The sequence below is a fragment of the Lissotriton vulgaris genome, chromosome 5 (genome assembly GCF_964263255.1).
Source record: "Lissotriton vulgaris chromosome 5, aLisVul1.2, whole genome shotgun sequence".
Taxonomy (NCBI): domain Eukaryota; kingdom Metazoa; phylum Chordata; class Amphibia; order Caudata; family Salamandridae; genus Lissotriton; species Lissotriton vulgaris.
The window spans coordinates 1,465,103,279-1,465,123,803 of NC_141693.1; the positions used below are offsets into that span (position 1 = coordinate 1,465,103,279).

General features: G+C 46.9%; 1 protein-coding gene across 2 annotated transcripts in view; it reads right to left on the reverse strand.

Annotated features, from left to right (window-relative positions):
- The window catches only part of SRGAP2 (SLIT-ROBO Rho GTPase activating protein 2), a 539,260-nt gene that overhangs the window by 223,494 nt on the left and 295,241 nt on the right, over window positions 1–20,525 (reverse strand). For both annotated transcript variants that reach the window (XM_086923416.1, XM_086923417.1), the window contains one exon: window positions 7,669–7,797. In XM_086923416.1, coding sequence (XP_086779542.1) covers window positions 7,669–7,797 — 129 coding nt within the window. The remainder of the gene's footprint in view (window positions 1–7,668; window positions 7,798–20,525) is intronic.

Here is a 20,525-nt window from a genome sequence, read left to right on the forward strand (position 1 = left end):
GGATAGTACGAAGGGTGAGGAAGCAGGAAGAAACAACAGAACTAATCTGTGAGTGAAGGGTGAGATGATTATTAAGCTTGATACCTAAAGTCTTAACTGAGGAAGAAGGAGTGGGGGGGGCCAAAAGAAGAAGGCCAAAACAAAGAGTTCCAGGGACTGGAACAACCACCCGTGAGAACCAGCTCGGTCTTGTCAGGGTTCAGCTTCAGGCGGTTGAAGTTCATCCAGTCCCTGATAAAAATCATAACAGACTGGAAATTGGAAATAGAATGAGAAGAAGATAGATTAAAGATGAGCTGGAGGTCATCCGCATAGTTATAAATGGTGACCTCCAGCTGCTGGAGAGCAAAAATCAAAGGATAGATATAGAGGTTAAACAGAAGAGGGGAAAGAGAAGAACCCTGGGGAACACCACACGTGACCCTCAATGGGGCGGCCGAGAAGTCCCCCAACCGAACCGCCTAGGTGCGGTCCCCCAGGAAGGAGGAAAGCCAGACCAGGGCCGAGCCCCCGACTCCCGCCGCTCCAACACGTGACAGCAAGATGGAATGGTCCACCGTGTCGAAAGCGGCGGAGAGATCAAGGAGCACCAAGGCCCGATGTTGGTTTTGGTCCATGCCCTCCCTGAGGTTGTCCAGGACCGACACCACTACGGGCTCGGTAGAGTGTCTAGGCCGGAAGCCTGCCTGGCGGGATGCTAGGCCCCCATTCTCCTCAACAAAGGAGCTGAGTACCGCGGTTACGTGGCGCTCTAGCACCTTACCCAAATAGGGCAACAGTGAGATGGGGCGGTAATTGGCAGGGGCAGAAGGATCAGCCCCGGGCTTCTTAAGGATAGGCACTATGGTGGCGGATTTAAGAGCTGGAATCACGACCCCCTGGGTAAGGGAACTATTCAGAAGTGTAAGAGGGGGCTGGGTGCAAACAGAGTAAATCTGTCTGAGAATGCGAGCTGGGCAGATGCCAGCCGGAGAGCCTGACTTGACTTTGGGAGTATAGCCAAGAACGCATCTTCAGTAAGAGGAGGGTCGAGGTGAGAAGAGACTGGGCAGTCGGGGGAAGGGGATCAACAAAGGAAGGGGAGGGAGGGGGGATATTAGATTTAATATTACTAATTTTATTTAAAAAATAAGAATTCAGGGAGTCGCATACAAACTGGGTAGGAGGGGGTTTGAGGGTAGCCCTGTCCGAGAAAGCCAGGTCGTGGACAGTGGTGAAAATCTCCCTGGGTTTATTCTCCGCAGCCAAAATTTTTGCGGAGAAATAGGCTGTTTTTGCACCAAGTATAGCTCTCTTGTACTCTCCCAAAAGGGTGGTATATTGGATTTTCAGTATGGGACAGTAGTCCCTTCTCCACTGCCTCTCAGACCTCCGAAGGGTCAGCTTTTTCTCCTTTAAATCCTCACTGAACCACCGGTTGGCCTCATTGGGACGTCTGACCGATATCCGCCGTAGGGGAGCTACCGAATCGCAACCTCCGGCGAGCCAGGTGTTAATGGAGGCGGCTTGAGATGATGAAGACAAGCCAGCCAGGTTGGGCGAGGAATTCAGGAGGGAGGATGATAGTGACGGGCGATCAACACGACTCCAATTGCGTGCCCAGATGTTTTTGGCAAGCGGGACTTTTCCTACAGGGCTGAGGTGAAGGGAAAAGGTAATTAGGAAGTGATCCGACCAAGGACAAGGGGAGACAGACAGCGATAATACAGAACGGTTGAGGAATCAGACCTGGTCCAACACGTGTCCGTGAATATGCGTGGGGACTTGCACATGAGACAAAGTTCAAGGCCTGAAGTGATTCTGAGAACGGTTTAGAGGAAGTACACTCATGGGGATCAGTAGGCCAATAATGAAAGTCTCCTAACACAAGGACCGAGGCATGGTTGACCACCAGGGTGGTCAAGAGGTCCTGGAGGGCTGGCAGAAACAAGGGCGAAAACTGAGGTGGACGGTACATCAATAAGCAAGTGAGCGGGGGGGGGGGGAAGTGGGTGAGCGAATAACAAGATAATCAGTGGACACGATGGGGGATGAGGGAAGAAGTTGAAAATGTAATTCTGACCGGGCAATGAGAGCCACACCGCCCCCTGCCTTGCCAGCCGGGCGATCTGCGCGGAGGGCAACATAGGAGGGGGGGAGAGCAGCAAGGAGGGAGGGCAGGGAAGACTCGCAAAACCAGGTCTCGGTTAAAAACAACATGTCGGGCTTATGTGTATCAAGTAAAACAAACAGCTCCTGATAGTGCCTGACCGCCGACCTAGTATTAAGTAGGATAATAGATAGAGGGCGGGGTGATGGTGAGCTAGAGTCGGTCGACAACTGAGTCGTGCGGTGCAGGGGGGGGGGGGGGGGGAGGAGAAAGGGGGGCTGTGGAGTAGGCAGGGGGACACAGACCGAGGGAGGCAATGTAGTTGATGGTAGAGTCAGCCAACGGCCAGCGCCCCTGAATTGCAGATAACTCCTCAGAAGAATATGTGATGAGTTGGGCATAAGGACGCGCCCCCAGCCCCGTCTGGCAGTGGACGGGCGCAGACGGGCTTACCTTAGGCGCACCTTCGGCGCGCCACCGGCGCACCCGCTGCGCCCGTCAGCTGCACTCCCGGAGAAAATTACAAAAAACAATTTGATTGACAGAATGTAGATCAATGTCTTACATTCACCCCAGTACAAGGATCTGGGCCTAAATCCATCGTTTTTTGCACTCCACACCACCCTGGGTTAGATAATGGCTTTATGCAAATCAGCTCTGACCCTGTGCCCCATGGGAACAGTCCAGTTCGAACTACAACAGCCATATCTTTCCCAGACCGGAATCAAGCATCCGAGAACCGGACCGGTTTCGAGGTAACACCTCTCATCAGCCCGGCTAGCTTGACTCCAGTGGTGTGGAGGCTCTGGGACCCACGTCTGAGCTACCCCAGTACACTCAGGGAGAAAATTACAAAAAAGAATTTGATGGACAGAATGTAGATCAATGTCTTACATTCACCCCAGTACAAGGATCTGGGCCTAAATCCATTGTTTTTTGCACTCCACACCACCCTGGGTTAGATAATGGCTTTATGCAAATCCGTTCTGACCCTGTGCCCCATGGGAACAGTCCAGTCCGAACTACAAAAGCCATGTCCTTCCCAGAACGGAATCAAGCATCCGAGGACCGGACCGGTTTTCGAGGTAACACCTCTCATCAGTCCGGCTAGCTTGACTCCAGTGGTGTGGAGTGCCTGGGACCCACGTCTGGGCATCCCCAGTACACTTATAGCGAGTTTGCAAAAACAACAGGTGATGGACCGAATGAGGATCAATGTCACACATTCAACCCAGTCAAAAGATCTGGGTCCTAATCCATCGTTTTTTTGCACTCCACACCACCCTGGGTTAGACAATGGCGATATGCAAATCAGCTCTGACCCTGTTGCCCCATGGGAACAGTCCAGTCCGAACTACAACAGCCATATCTTTCCCAGACCGGAATCAAGCATCCGAGGACCGGACCGGTTTCGAGGTAACACCTCATCAGCCCGGCTAGCTTGACTCCAGTGGTGTGGAGGCTCTGGGACCCACGTCTGAGCTACCCCAGTACACTCAGGGAGAAAATTACAAAAAACAATTTGATGGACAGAATGTAGATCAATGTCTTACATTCACCCCAGTACAAGGATCTGGGCCTAAATCTATCGTTTTTTGCACTCCACACCACCCTGGGTTAGATAATGGCTTTATGCAAATCAGCTCTGACCCTGTGCCCCATGGGAACAGTCCAGTCCGAACTACAACAGCCATATCTTTCCCAGACCGGAATCAAGCATCCGAGGATTCGGACTGGACTGTTCCCATGGGGCACAGGGTCAGAGCTGATTTGCATATCGCCATTGTCTAACCCAGGGTGGTGTGGAGTGCAAAAAAACGATGGATTTCGGCCCAGATCTTTGGACTGGGGTGAGTGTGTGACATTGATCCACATTCGGTCCATCACCTGTTGTGTTTGCACTCCCGGAAGCACATTGCTTTTTATGTGCTTTCCCACCCGAACACTGGACCGCTAACTCCGGCCAGGCTCGTGGGACACCCCACCCCAAGATGGCGGCTCGCCCTCCCCTCTTGGCCCTGAGGCCGGCTGTAATCCACGAGGGAGGGCAGTGGAGGAGCGGGGAAGTGGCGGCACCCTGCACAACAAAAAACAGGTTAGTGCAGACAAGGTAGTGCAATTTAAAACATTGAGCTCTACAAACTCAAACCAGATAAATTAGCTTCTTATCTAAAAGCTATGTTTGTGGAATCTAAGAACAAGGGAATACTGCCCAGGGAACGGAGAATGGCTGCAGTGGTCTCGATTCACAAGGAAGGGAAGGCCAAGACGGACTGTGCCATCGTACAGACCAATCTCCCTCTTAAATACTGAGCCAAAGATCCTAGCTAAACTTCTGGCGAACCGGCTGGTTAAGGTGATCAGTGGTCTGGTACACCCAGACCAATCTGGCTTGATGCCCCGTAGGAATACAGCCCTAAACTTGCGCAGACTCCACGGAGTGATTGATAGAGCTCACACCCTGCGAGAGCCAGCCATAATCGCGTCGCTTGACGCAACGATGGCCTTTGATACAATTGAATGGCTATTTGTGGGCCATTCTGGCCAAGTTTGGATTCGGCCCTGAATTTGTTGGGTGGGTGCGCCTGCTTTATGCGGAACCGCTCGCTCAAGTAGTTGTGAATAACAGAGTCTCGACCCCGTTCTTGCTTAGTCGGGGGACCCGCCAGGGATGCCCGCTGTCTCCCCTTCTTTTTCCACTCGCATTGGAACCACTAGCTGCCTGGATACATTGGGAACCCATGATTAGGGGCATGCAGTGGTCCCCCGAATGGGAGAATCGTATATCTCTGTATGCAGATGATATACTTTTATACTTGACCTCCCCCCTTAGGTCCCTTGCTGTGGTCTTGGATGTACTGACCTCCTTCGAGAGAAATTCGGGACTCACGATAAACTGCGGAAAAACCTTATTGTTTGTCCTGAGGGGAATTCCCCTAGTCCCTCCGCAAAACTGCCCTATACAGGTTAACTTGGAGGGGTTCAGGTACTTGGGAGTCTTCGTCTCCCTGGATCCCCCGGTTAGATATGCACGGAATCTCCTTCCCTTGCTACAAAGACTCAAAAGTGATATTGCCAACTGGCAGAATCTCCCGATTTCACTACTGGGCAGGGCAGCTCTCTTTAAAATGATGGCTCGGCCTCGGTTTATTTATGCCTTGCAAAATACCTTAGATGTCGTGCCAGCCAGCTATTTCCGTGAGGTTGAGAACCTCCAGAGGAGTTTACTGTGGGACGGCAGGCCTCGAATTTCACTAACTAAACTAATGCTCAGTTGGTATGATGGGGGCATCGCTCTCCCAGATATTAGGAGGTCCTATTGGTCCTCTTAGCTGGCAGCGATCAACCTTTGTACATATGGCCGGGTGGACGACCCAGGCTCCGCCATGGATAGATGGCTCCTCCCCGGGGGTAAATATAATAGGGCCCTGTATTCCCAACCAAAGAGACAGGCATTACCAGGACCAACGAAACACGCAGCTCAGATTTGGCATGATGCCACAGGTTCCCTGGGCTGGTGGAGCAGGCTGACTTTAGCCACCCCGCTTTGGGACTCCGAGAAGCTCGGGAATCTCTGGATGACGAAGGGTTTTGACAAATGGGACCTTATAGGAATTTCGTCTGTTGGGGATAGGTGGGGGAAGGGTAGGGTTAAATCCTTTGAGGAGCTACCGAAGGAATATAAATTTGTAGATGCGGAATATTGCCGCTATGTGCAAGTCTGGCACTCGCTTCTCTCCACATTGCCCAAAGGTGCTGAGCCTTCAGAGGCCTCTCCATTAGAGGATAGAATACTGAATGGTCACCTCCCCAACAAAACAATTTCATTAATGTATAAAAAGCTAATTAACCACATGGCTGATCCCCTTCAGGAGTAGAGGGATAGATGGGTACAGGATGGGATAGAGTTGGACGACGAAGATTGGCAGACAGCGGTGTCATCCCCAAGGGAGGTCGCCATCTCGGCCCGCTTGAGATTAGTCCAGCTTAAAATTCTACATAGGATCTACATCACGGGACCCCGACTGGTAAACATGGGTTTGTTAGACTCTGGGCTATGCAAACGACAATGTGGTCTCACGGGTACATTTATGCATATCATCTGGGAGTGTACACACGTTGCGTCGCCACTTATTGGTGTAAAGTGCATGATACTTTGGCTGGGGTGTTGGGGGTCTCCCTACTTCCGGAAGCTAGGAGGTGCCTCTTGAATATTTGGGAACCCTCTGATCTTAACACCTCCCAGACACAATGGACCACTTTGTGTTTTATGCTGGCCAAAAGAAACATCGCTCAATTGTGGGGGGCGCCGCAACCTCCCACCCTGGAAGCATGGGAAAGGGATTTAGATTGGTGCATGATTAGGGAAAAAACCTGTGTATCTGGCGAGGAGATGCCCTGGGAAGTGGTCACTGGTCTGGGGCCCCTGGAACTGTCAGAGGAGAGATCTGTACAACACCCAGAAATGCTGCTCTAGATGACCCCCCCCTCCTTGTGATGTTCCTATTCTATTGTATGAATTGATTATCTGGTGACCCCCTCGAAGTCAAATCTGTAGTGCTGAACGAACCTCTGTAATGTGTCTCTTTGCTGATGTTTTATTTCAATAAAAAGAATTATTTTTAAAAAAATGTGTATTTATCTTTTCACGTTTGCTGCATTTCAAGGACAGAGGTCAAATGACAGCCCATGATTCTGTCAAAGTGCGGCTTTTTTTTTTTTTTTTTTTTTAACATGGGCATTGATGTTTACAAACCCCTATCACTTTTTGCAGTCCGAGAAAGAAAAGTAAAGTGAATTGTGTGACAATTGTACCACTGTACAGTGAATTTGAAAGGAAAGGCTCTAGGATGACTTTTTTGTAACGCAGCAAACGTAATGTAAAAACCTGTAGATTAAATGTACACATTCAGCAGTTAGAAAGCAAAAATGAAGCACTTTTTTTTGTAATTCTGAAGTGCGAAAGAAACAGATTTTAACAGGATCAAAACAAATCAAGGCACTTTACTTGGTGATGCACAAATGATAAATATTAACTGAAATGAGATTTCCACACATTATCACTTGTGTGCACCATGATCTACCAGGAAAACTGTATGTCTGTGCAAATTTTGTTGCAATTTCAATGGTAACATGTGGCCTGTGAAGGACAGTGCGCTACCACAAAGTTTTAATTACATATATATATATTTTTTAATTGTCCACCTATGTCCATTACAGTTAGGAGGGCTGTAATTGCAAAAGTTTGTTGTTCTAAAAATTGGATTGCAGTTCTTAAAGGTTCGGGAAGAAGCACTAGCTTACAGGGTTGGAAGGTGCTGAAAAGATCTGCGTCTAATTTGAGTTCATGGGTTCGATGAGCCAGTGGTTCCAGCTTAGCGGTTTATTCTTCAGAGGTTGATCAGATGAAGTGCATTCAGTGTGCTAATAACACAAGTTGTTCAGAGCACTAACTACAGAGAATACCATTAGTGGTTTGCATCTTGACAATGTTTATTTTGCCACTGAAATAAATCTGGCTTCTGCAGGGCAGTTGCCTTATGATTGGTCATGCAATACGTGGCAATAGTTAAACTTACGTCCATGAGATCCGACAAGTCATGTATGTAGTATTTGAAGACGCAGGCGTTGCTGGCCTCAAGCGTCAGCACATACTCGTTCCTCGCCTTGATGGCCTTCAGCTTGTTTTCTGTGTATTTTGCTTGCCTCTAAAAATTAAAACAAGAACATTTTTTTCAAAAACCCAGCAAAAATCAACAATAACTTTTTTTTTGTTTTAAATTGGATATAATGGTAGACCAGATGCTTTTCTGTTACCATTAAAAGACAATGTACTCTAATTTGAACAGTAGCACTGCAGAGCTAGCAATCCCAAACACTATCTTATGTTTGAAGCATTCTGTCCTGCAGAAAGGTCCACTTAGAGTTTGTTAGTCGTCAAAGAGCCTTCTTGTGATTTAGGATTGCTGCATTTAATATAAAGAAATGTCCTGCTACCATGAAGTGATCCCAGTTGCCACGGTATTGCAGGTTAACTCCGAGGAAGAGCAGACGGTGAAGTGCTGTTCACAACTAACCAGAGGGACACTTGTAACAAGCACTGGCAAAGCCAAAAGAGCTGGCCTATGCAAGATCTATTGGCTTAGTCAATGTTTTTTGTACATGTGGCACAGCAGCACAAGCTGATGTGCAACATGGCTCAAAGTTAAGAAAAGAAACTGATTATGCAGTGTCATATAGCTTTTTTAAAGCCATGTTGCACTGCAGCCGTGCCAAATGTTTAAAAAAGGCGTGGAGAAGGAAGCAACACAAGGGAAGAGTGGGAGAGGAGGGTGTCGGCAGCAACAACAGGAAGGGGGAAAGCAACATGAGAGACGAGGGAGGGAACACAATAACAAAAAGAGAGGAGTTGGCCTAATGGCTAGGGCGTTCGACCTCGGACATGGGGATCTGGGTTCGAGTCTCGGTAACGACGCCAAAACCTCATGTGATTCTGGGCAAATCACTTAATCTCCCCGTGCCTAAAATGAAAATGTGTCCTCATGTAACGTAACTGGTGATATGTAAAGCGCTCTGATACCGGATTCGGTTCGGGTCTAGTTCGCGCTATATAAAACTCTGCAAAAAAAAAAAAAAAAAAGGAGGAGGCCGGTTTAGGGAAAGGGAGGAGGAAGAAAAAATACTACCTGAATCACTGAGCAAGTAGAGAACGGGCACTAATTAAGTTGAATCAATCTGTGCTTGCCTAAATCCAACAATTTAGATAAATTACAGACAGGTGGAAACTTCATTGAGTCAAGGGAAAGATGTGGCCCTGTGGGCATGTTTGAAATTGTTGCAATGCAAAACTAAAGTTCTAGTCCCAGCTTACCACTTTTAGCACCAATCACCTCATATTCTGAATTATTGGTCCAAGGGCCTGATGTGGTAAGGTCAGTTCTCAATTGAGTGTTTTTGCACGCCAACCAGTTTATGGCCTGGCCTTTATTTTATGCTGCCAATGATTTACGGCACAAGATTTCCATTCGCAGAAGGCTGCAAAAGCACCTGCCTCATTCATATTTTAGAAACAGTACCTCTGGCTTGACCCTATGTGAACAGCAGTGAATGTAGCCTATGAGGGACAGCAGACATTTATCCTAGCATTAACATTACCCGACTACCAACAGTGTTTAGTTTTGCCTTTTAAAGCAGTCCCTTTGAGGCACAGGGGCTACTTTGAACAATAAAAGTAGCGCTCTATAAATCCAACATTCATTCATTCATTCATTTATTTAGTGAAAGGCATTTGGGGAAAACGCAGTGGCCACAAATTGAAAGCTGGCTGTCGGAGAAAGCTTCAACTTAGTTAATGTGTTACTACCCCTTTCAATCTTCTATGACTGAATAATTCATTGTGACTAAAATTGTGGTTGCAAACCATCGATACCGTGCATGCCTATTCTGAAAGAAGAGGAAACACAATGCAAGCCTGCTTTTCTTTTTCAATTAATACGGATTGTAAAATACACTATGTTTGAAACACTTTTACAAGATGCAATGTGTTGTTTGTATGTAGCAATATTGTTCTAAACGCTTGAGATTTAGTGACTCATAGGATTTGTGACCAAATAATAGTTTCATACATCATGCCAACAATTACCCTAAAATGCAGAAAAATGCAAGTGGTAAGAAACAGGAATCAACAGTATTGTGAAAGAAAACAGTAAGAAATTGAGTTCTTAGTTGAGGGAAGTAAGCACCAAAATCAAGTAATAATTACAATCTTTGTACAGGTGAACCACTTTGGTCACTAAATAAATCGAGAACTACTGTACAGAGCAGACAGGCTTAACTTAGAGGCAATGTGAAAAGTATTTATGAATCCCTAAACAGTAATAAAGTCAAAATGCAAAAGAATAAAAATACCAAAATTTATTACAAAATAGAGTAACATTTAACACACAAAAGGACACCAAAATGACAGAAATCCTATACAGGGAACCAGGGATATATATTTTTCAGTTTAAACTAGAAATGGGGACACAATTTGAGACCCACAGTTGGCAGACAGAGGCCAATAGCATTGCCAGTCCAAGTCCGGTTGCAACTGGTCATCTGGCCACTTGCAGCTTCTTGTTTCCATGCATCTTTAAAAGAAGGTCAGCCTTATGACCCTTGGAGTTCACTTCTTTACCCTGGGTACACGAGGAAGAACGGGTCCAGTCTTCTAGGCCTTTCTCAGATCTCAGACAGCAGGTTGAGTCCTCTGCTGATCTTCCACAGGTCCAGGAGTGTTCTGAAGTGGGTGCCTGGTTAGTCTCATTTATACTCGGCACAACCTAGTGGGTGGAAATGACCTCTGGGGACGGTCAAACCAATGGGGGTAAAGGTTTCAGGGGCTGCCTCTACCTACTATGGGCATTTTCAAGCTGCCCAAACTACTTGGCCGCACTAAACTTGAGCTTGGAGGGCTGGGGGAATACTGTGGCAATCCTAAAGTCCTTTCACATTTAACTCTTATCCGGTTTTAGGCAGCCCATGTACTCTCGACAAACTCAAGCGACAAAAGTCTTTTTGGACAACGCTGGGCTTACAGCAACCAGCCAGTGGATGCACACAAATGGTTTCGGAGCTCTTTTCCCCTCTTTTTAAGCGAGTTATATGAAAATCCCCATTGTACTGGTCAAAAAGGTCCTGAAACTATCAGGATCTAACACTGCACTGTCAACAAGAGACCCACTGTGATGGAGGTTGGTCTGGATGGAGGGACAATAGAAGAGTTCTGGCCTGGGCTTAGTTACATCTGCTTGTGAGAGGGCAGGCCTCTTTAAAGTTAACCAAGCCCTTGGGGCTAGCTCACTTGCCACCCTGTCAAGGGCACAACACCACTTCTCCACCCCGAGGCCTTTTGTACCTGTCCTAGGAGTACGTTCACATCTCATTCACACCCATTGAACAACTAGTTAATGGCTGGCAGAAGGAAGAGAGTAAAATGTAGATTTAGATTCCAGGAACTTCAGACAGGGTAAAGGTGACTTTTCAAGAGTCATTAAAGAAAATATTTAATTACACACAGACTTCATCAGTGAAATGGGTATGAAGAACAACGTACTTACCTTCAGTAACGCCTTATCTGGTAGAAAAAATATCTAGTCACAGATTTGTTACCTTGTGAATTTCCTCTGGCGTCAGACTGGATTTTTGTGAGCAGTACCACTGCGCGCTGGGAGTTGGCGATGTTGGACTCCTCGTCTGTTGTCGTCCATGCCGGGTGCAACGTCACTGTACCTATATAGGCGCTACCCAGGTGTGGTGACGTCAGCTTATTTTTATGACTTTTCATGCCAGAAGCGCAGAGCCATGAAGAACATTGAACACTGGTGCCCTAGGGCCCTGAAAGGGATGATCCCTCTCCCTAGAAATCCATTTGCAGAGCGGGGAGGATGGATTGGCAGGTAGGGAATCTGCGGCTCTACTCGACAAGATAAGGAGTTACCGAAGGTAAGTAACTTGTTCATCGGATAGAGACTTCTAGCCGCAGATTCTTTACCTTGTGATTAGATACTCAAGCAATACCATCCCCGGAGGAGGGTCTGCAAACTAATTTCAAGCAAGAAAGTCCTACAGGACTGAGCGGGTAAAGTGCCCCATGCCTGCGGACCAGATTGTACAGACAGAAACGTTTGGTGAACGTGTGCAGGGAGGATCACATTGATGTCTGGCAGATATTCAGGACTGGAGCTCCGCGTGCTAACACAGTGGACGCAGCTTTAGCTCTAGTGGAATGAGTCTGAAAAACTTCAGGAGGTTGCTTTTTGGCCAGTTCATAGCAGATTTTGATGCAGAGCACGACTCATCTGGAGATGGTCCACTTGTGCACAGCCCGACTGAAAGGTAAAGAGGCTTAGATGCTAAGGCCTGCAACTAACTATGGGCATATATAATTGCCACAAGGAAGGCTGTTTTTAGTGTGAGAAACCAGAGGTGGCAGTTGTGGAGAGGCTTGAAAGGAGCGCACATTAAAAATGTCAAAACTAAATTATGGTCCCACTGAACCATAATGAATGGCAAGGGTGGGAATACATGAATAAGACCTTTGAGAACCCGGTCTACAATAAGGGACTTGAACAGAGATGGTTGGTCAGGCAACTGCAGAAAGACAGATAGCCCTTAAGAGCTCCCATTTTAATGCCCTGCTGAGATAAAGAAAGATTTTAGAGTAAGACTGCAGAAAGAGGAGTAGAAAAGTGATCAATCGATTTTTCTGCACACCATGCCACAGCAGGCGTAAACCGTCTTGGTGGATGGCCGCCTGGCTGCCAGAATGCTGTTACAGACTTTGGGAGTGGTTGAAAGGGGTCATCTCTCACCGCTCAATCTCCACGCGAGAAGGCGGAGAGGGGACAGGTTCAGGTGAAGGACACACCCCTGCTGCAACAGAAGATTTTCCACCCCCGAAGGTGCAGCCTGATAAGGGTATCGATGGCCATGCTCAGTAGCTTGGGATACCTGATGATTTGGGCCCTGTCGTTCTTGATCTTCTTGAGAACTCTGGGAAGGAGTGGTATGGGAAGAAAGGCGTACTGAAGGCCTGAACTCCACTTGAGACAAGAAGCATCTCAGATCGCGCGAGAGCTACCTCGAAACTCTAGCGTGCAAAACTGCTGACACTGCCACGCTGTTCCAGCCATGTCCAGAGGCACAGGGCCTTTTGAAAAAGGGTCCACAACCCCACCTGCCCTGTTTGTTGATGTACGACATTGAGGTGGTGTTGTCTCTCAACACCTGCAGCAGCCTTCCCTTGATGGAGGGTAGAAAAGCTTTCAATGCCAGTCGAATCGCGCGGAGCTCCAGCAGGAAGATGTGAAGTCCAGATTACGCCGGAGACAAGAGTCCTCTGACCGCCACCTCCCCCAGATGACCGCCCTATCCCAGGAATGACACATTTGTCACTACTATGAGATCTGGTTGGGTAAGGGAGAGGTGTCGTCCTCGGACCCCAATCGCGGTTTGTTTGCCACCACTGCAGACCCTTCACAGTTCCCCCTGAGATCTGGACCAGGTTGGAGAGATTCCCCTGATGCTGCGCCCACTGCAACTTCAGGTCCCACTGCAGTGCCAGCAAATGCCATCTAGCATGTGTCACCAGCAGGAGGCAATAAGGCACAGTAGACTAAGAGTCAGTCTCACCGAAACCCAGGATAGAGGCGGAAACATCGGTATCATAGCCTCAATATCAGTGGCTATGATACCGATGATATACAGTGTCCAGAACACCTCCAATAAAAGGGAGGGTCTGAAAGGGAGTCAGGTGTGACTTCGGCATGTTGATAGTAAACTGCGATTGCAGAAGGTTCGCCGTAGTTTGAAGGTGGGAGAAAACAGCCTGCGATGAGCCTGCCTTCAGCAGACAGTCGTCGAGGTAGGGGGAAGACTGGCCCACCTGATCTCTGCAAATGAGCTGCAACCACCGCCATCATCTTGGTGGACAGCAGAGGGGCGCTGGTAAGGTCAAAGGGGAACAAGGTGAATTGAAAATGCTTGTAGCCTAACGTAAACCATAGATAGCACCGGTAGGCAGGCAGTAATACATAAATAGGCGTCCTGCAACTCCAACACTACCATCCAGTCAACTTCCTGGGCCCAGGGCAGAAAGACCTAAGCCAACCGGAGCATTATGAATTTCCCCTTCTTGATGAAGAGGTGAAGGGTTCACAGATCTAGAACAGGACAAAGGACTTTTGGGAACCAGAAAGTAGCAGAAATAGCAACCACAGCCTACTTCTAGCACGGAACCCTCTCTATGGCTCCCTTGGCCAAGAGAGCTGTGAACTCCGTGGGGAGATGGGACAGATGATCCTCCAACAGCCAGTCGTGAGATGGTGGCATGAGGGAGGGGTAGTCTTGAAGTAGAGGGAGTAGCCCCTTTGGACAATATGCAAAACCCACCTGTCCGAAGTTATGGACTGACAGTGGGTCAGGTGATGGAGAATCTTGCTACCAACTGGGTGGCCATGGTGGCTAAGGGGCAGACTAAAAAGGACATCAGTAAGGGCTAAACTGGAGTAGGGGTTTGGACGTCGAGAATCCTGGTTGCAACACCTCTGTCAAGAGGTTTGTATTGACTTCCACTGAGCGTAACTTAAGGTCAAGGACCTCAGCCGCCCTCTGCACCGCCACTGCGTAGGAAGCTCCCTCTTCTGTGGCCACGGTAGAGGGCGAAAGCAGACTAGCACCTGGAGACTTATCCAGGCAGCTGGCCTCATCCAGTGTCTCAACCTAGTCCATATTCTGTTCTTCCTCATAGGGCTGGTATTGTAAAAAGTCCAGGGACCCCTCCCAGTCTTCCCCGAGGCCTAGGAGAAGAGAATAGGGCTCAGGCTCTGATTTAGGAGGCAAGGCTCCTACCAGCATCGGCATCAGGCGATGTAAATCCGTCTCTTTGTCGCAGTCGGGGATGACGCCACAAGGATAGGTTGTATTGGTGCTGGGTACGGTCTAGATGGTACGACCGGTCTTGGTATGGATCCATGAATGGATCTTTGGGGGCTCGCCACAGGCACAGAACCAGATGGAGGGCCTCCTATGACCTCACGGAGCCCAAAGGGGTTTGGTCACCCAATTATGAGGTGTATGGCCTCACAAAACTCCTTCAGTTGGGCTGGGTTGCTCCAGCTTCCAGAAATTCAGAGAGGTGCAGAGTCGCCCAGGGGAATGTTCAGGCGAATGAGTGCTAGAATGTCAATGCTCCCTCGTTGTGCCAGCCGACGGATGATGAGAAGTCGTAGAACAATTCGACGACTACCTTTTCTTATGCCTCAACTTACCTGAAAACCAGAGGACTGAGAGGGATGATGTACATTCAGGCTAGGCGACCAGTCCAGGGACATTCCCCTCCACCGGCACTCGGACTTCTGCAGTCCCATGCCAGGCCAACATGAGCTGTAGGGACCACTTCCTCCAAGCCTTCGGGTGCATGGCCCAGCAATCAAATCGTGACTTCGGGTCATGGTTGCACCCCGAACACCAGAGACAGACAAGGTGCGGTCGGTCACCGACCTCGGGCTATGACAGGCTCTGAGGGAGTTGAATCTTGTGTTTCGCTATAACATCCTCGAAACACCAGGATGAAACACCTTAAAACCCATTAACAAAATGTCGAACACGTTGTCAAAAACTGACTGAGGGCTAGCTCTTCCCTAGGATCAGCTCTGGCTGGAGAGGAAAGAAACGAAACGGACGTCAGCGTGCCTGGGTGGTGCCTATATAGGTACTGCAAGATCAGTTCTGGTGCTGGCGACGCAGACGAAGGACGTAGAACCGAACTACGCCACCTACCAGCGTGTAGGGGAACTGCTGACAAAAAAGCTTCCAGACCCACTGGAGGCATGGGGAAATTTATAAGGGAAGAGATCTGCGGCTCGAAGTCTCTATCAGATATAAATATTTCAAGAAGTCAGAAATTAAATTTGTAGGGGACTCCTAGGTGGAGGTAACCTTTATTAAACTTAATATTGTAAACTAGTGCTTTCCTGTGGCACAGCCATGCATGCTACAGCGAAGATAGCTTTGAGGTCATTTTTACTGTAAGGACGTGTTTAACATCAAGCTTTTACATGCCTTACTTTTAAATACTATGCATCCTGCCCTATGGCAATGAAGCCTACTTAGGAGTTACTTATAAATATTTAAAAGAAAAGTTTAGGCATGACAAATAGGGGTTATTTTGACAGGTCGAATTTGCAGTCTAAAACTGCCCAGTCAGGCTACAACGGTAGGTCTGGAGAGATGCTTTCGCTGTCACTGCAGTGGATGGCAAAATAAGTACTGCAGTCTGGTAGCATTAAATGTACTTGTTCTATCTACATTTGGTACCATATACAAGGGCCACATAGGTGAATTAAATAAAGCAAGTGTATAACATCGTCATCATGTTGAAAAGGGGAGAACAAGCACTTTATCACTAGTTAGCAGATGTAAAGTGCACAGAGTCCTACAGCCAGCAAAACTATAGATCAGCAAAAAGGGGGGGGGGGAATCAAGAGTGACCCTGTAGAATGAATGGGCACATTTCCAACATTTGCCAATACCAGATAGCTCTGAGCCTACTTAAAAAATAGCTTTTAATGCATGAGAACAAAGTGAAGGCTTCTGGTTGCTCAGAGGCATTTTTAACAAAGATGTGGTTCCAGATAAAATTAACTAAAAAGGGTCAAAATAATAGTCAATGCATTCCTAATGTAAAGTAGCTTTTCTTAAAAGTATAAAGAGACAGACGAAAGATCTTGCACTCGACCTACTGGACAGGTGTCAAGCAGGCCCCGTCACAGGACCATTACATACCCAGTCTCCAGCAGCAGAGGAACAGTCTCTAACTCTACGCAGATGCCAACTGTCCAAGGACCTCAACTCATCTTTGCAGTAGGGCGGCAGGAGGCCTGTAAGGCCCCGATGCACTCCAGTGACCAGTAAGGGCAACACACCAAGGAGCTTGCGCTGTAAGCACTATCCCATTAGAGAGAGGGGAACTTTCCTTTGAAGGCTGTTAAGAAATGTTTTGGGGGATTTGGCAGTGATCCCTGAAACAGTGCTGAGGGACTGGGGTAGTGTGGCAGACTTTGCCGGACTTGTGACTTGCAATGCCCAAAGGGTTGGGGCAATGACCTTTGCTACTGAGAGTAACCTCCACTCGGACACCAGCAAGTCCTTATAATATAAGACGACAGTCGGTGGACCGGAGTGCTCATGGATGCATGGTGTGGACAATCGAGTAGGAGATGCCGAGTGGAGAGCCTGCGGTCTCACTTATGAACCCAGACTGAGTTCATGGCCCCTGGTAGCGCCAGAATTAGAGGCGCATTGGATACAAGGCCAATTTCTTGGTTATGCGAGGGAGTACAAAGCAAATTATATTATCCATAGTGATCAGTACTTGTAATAGAAAAACAGAAGCTCAGGAACTCACCATTTAACCTGTTTGTTTATGAAAAGTGTTGGTACTCTCCCATTAAACGTATTGCAGCAGCAGCAAGTAAGCAGGGACTCTTCCCTTTCAAATTTAATTTAAGAAGTGCAGGTACTCAGAACGGTACAGTACCTGCCCGCTTAAAGAAAGGTCAGTGCTGTAAATTGAAGCTTGTGTGTACCTTTTCGATATGTTAACTATTAACTAGCTGCTTAATAAATTAAGGTTGTTTCTTTTTATTTTTTTATCTAATACTGCAGATTATACATACCATGCTGTGTGCACACGTCCCACGATCTAAATGGCACACGCCGAACAGAAAGCACATTATCAGGAGGGAGAGAAACTAAATAATACAATGTGTGGGGGACCGCGAAATAGAGCAAGTGGAAAAGAGGGGCACATATGAGAGATTATTAAAAAAGAAGGGGGGGGGTAGTACGGGAACAAAGGAAAGGAGTGAGAAAGTCTTAGGGAGGAGTACATGGAAAGATGCACAATAAGGGGGGATGTGATAAAGTAGAAGCAAGTAGTAAACAAAAACGTGCAAAGAGGTAAAACTTCATACGGAATAAACAGATCATTAGAATAAGGTTGGCAACCTGGGAAGGAAAGCAACAAACATTGTACGGAAAAGAGTCAGAAAGAACGAAGAAGAAACATGTGAGAAGGGTGGTGGGGGGTAAGTAATAAGACAAAGTGAGAACGGCACAGAAATCACAGCAGAGTTATGTAGGAGTTAAGAGGAAATCTAAGTGCAAATCAAAGGAGAGAAGAACTGAAAGAAAAACCACGAGGAAAAAATAGAACTTGGAAGGAAAAAAATTAAGAAGATAGAAGCAGAGCCGACTTAAATTATCAAATAGGTGGTGGGGAAAAAAAAAAAAAAAAATCACACAATCTGCATAAAAGAGCCCTTACCTACATTTCCTAAGTGAACCATGCGGTATTTTCAGAAGCACTAGTTAGCTCCCGCTTTGACTACGGCCAGCCTCATTGCCACATAACATGTAAAAAACCTGCAGAAGGCTCACAATGTAGTCTAATTCATCTTTTGGGTAAAAACTTCAATGTGTGACATCAACTAAAGGCCTACACTGACCCCCAATAAAAAAATTAACAGAGTACAATGGAATTTACTATAGCTGCTAATGCCTGGAAGGATCCACCATCATACACTTTAAAATAAAAACAGAAGGGGCAGCTGATTTGTAGAGGTGGCACTGTGCCTCTGGGACAACTGGTGCTCAGTTATCCACAGTTATCTCACATGGTCTTGATGTCTATACCTTTGTATCCGAGGCTGCACAAGAGCAAAAAACGGGCAAAATTTGGATGTGCGAGGCGATGCCTTGGATTCTGAAGCAACAACTTGACGATTAAGTGATCTTCAAGTATCTAATTACGGTCTCTGGGTACGTAGAATTGGTTTCTTGCAATTCCAGCAAGGCTTATGCGAAAGCGCAATCAATAAACAGGTGAACACAATCACAAATGCGGCTAAAAGCATCACGCAAAAGGTCAGATCAAGTCAGCATATCCAGGGAGCATAAAAATCGGTCCCAGTAAAGGGCGGATCAAGCCTCACGGTTCACATTTGGCACCGGGAGCCCCGCGGGAGGGAAGGTGCTTATGGGAAGCAGTGAACCGACGGTCACAGCCGCATCTCCCACTGAACGAAGCAGACATTCCTCTGCTCACCTTTGTGTATCCAATTTACCTCAAAACCTGTCCTTCTAAATGTTTTCTCTGCGGTTTCCTATACTTCAAAGGCAACATTCTGAAGCATGATAAAAATAAAAAACACTGAAAATAATTTTGATTCCCAAAGCACCCCCTCAATACAAATTTCAAAATCTTCAGTCTTTTTTCAATTTACCACTAAATACAACTAGGCCTCTTGTGACTGTTCTGCACGTCGTTGATCATCTAATATTGATTTTAAACAATGGCAACAGTCTTTCCGCAAGCCCCGCTTGACCTTTATAAAAAATGTCAGCACATACCGAATGCTGCAGCTCACAGAGGCAACTTCACAACACTGCTTCCTCGCAGACGCCACCCTACTGGCTGTTGGCGTAGCAGTGTCTGCTCATTGCACCTTTTTTTTGGTGGGGGGTCACATATGTACTAAAAACAGAGGACACCCAATTACAGCCCATACACACATGCCTTCTCCAAAACAAAGGCTGATCTGCCAGAAAGAACTGTCCCTCAACTCGTTCATCAAAGACCAGAGGTAGACTGTCCATCAACAGCCAGGTCTGCGTTGGAGAGCCTGGACAAGCTCCCATGTTTTATATCCTTACCTGCAAAGCTTCCAGTCTAGAGCAATGAACCGGAGCACAACAGATGAGGAAAAGATTCTTATTGAGTGAACGGAGTATACTACGGGCGCGAGTGCTAAGGGGAGGGAGTACTAAGAGGTGGAAGGACGAGTTGGTAATGAGGTTAACAGCACAAATCCCTCCCAGCCTGGCTTCCGCACACAGGTTCATATTCTGAGTCGCGTCCGTGCCTGCTACCCACTTTCCATAAAGTTAGTGTCTGGACAAAACATGGTTAATGCCCACATGATCTGCCTACAGGTTAGCAGAGCTAGTTTTAGCACTGTGGAAAGTAATCAATTCTGGACATTGGTGATAATAGTTCAGTTCATCTGTAAGCCTCGTGAACCCTGATCTTCAGCATCAGCGATGCAGTTTCAAAACAGGATTAAAGTGCTCCTCAGGCATTCCAGTGTATTTGTCAGACATCAGGTCAATGTTCTCACTTGGCAGAGTTCACATTCTCTTTAACGCCTGATCATGAAAATAATAACGTGCACTTTGTGTATAGGCCTTCAACTGTCCAATTACCTGTTAGTAACTGTGCAAAAAGGGAACAGTCTCCCTCACCTAGTTCCCATTTTTTCATCTTATGGGGCAGATTCACAAACACCTATAAGACTACAAAAAGTAGCACCACAGGACTACTTTGCATCCTTATAAAGGTCTTTGTGAACCCGCCACATCGTTTATTACCCAGTAAGGTCACTAAACAAACCATAGCCTAAGTGTACCATATAAAAATAAACAATAAAACTAAGACGACAGAAAAAAACCGAAAAAGAAATCTTTCATCAAGACCAGCCTAAATGCAGATTACAAAGAAATAAACCTGTAACCATTGCAATCTATTGAGTCTTTGATTAGAAGGTAACTTCATAACAGTCCTAATATTTCTTATCTCCTGCATCAATATCAGATTTACCAACTTTTTCTTATTGCAACAAATCAAGAACATGTAGCAAAATGTTTATATTGTTTAAAGTGTTCCTAGTCCAGAGCATTTTTCTCCTTCATGAGTGGGGTCACAAGCTTTTGGCAATAATTTGAATTCGAAACCCTTCAATTAAAAAAAATGTCTGGAGGGGAGGAGCCAAGGTCGCGACCGTGATGGCCGCACTGTAGCTCGGCTCCGCCAACCTTCCTGCCTAATACGCATATC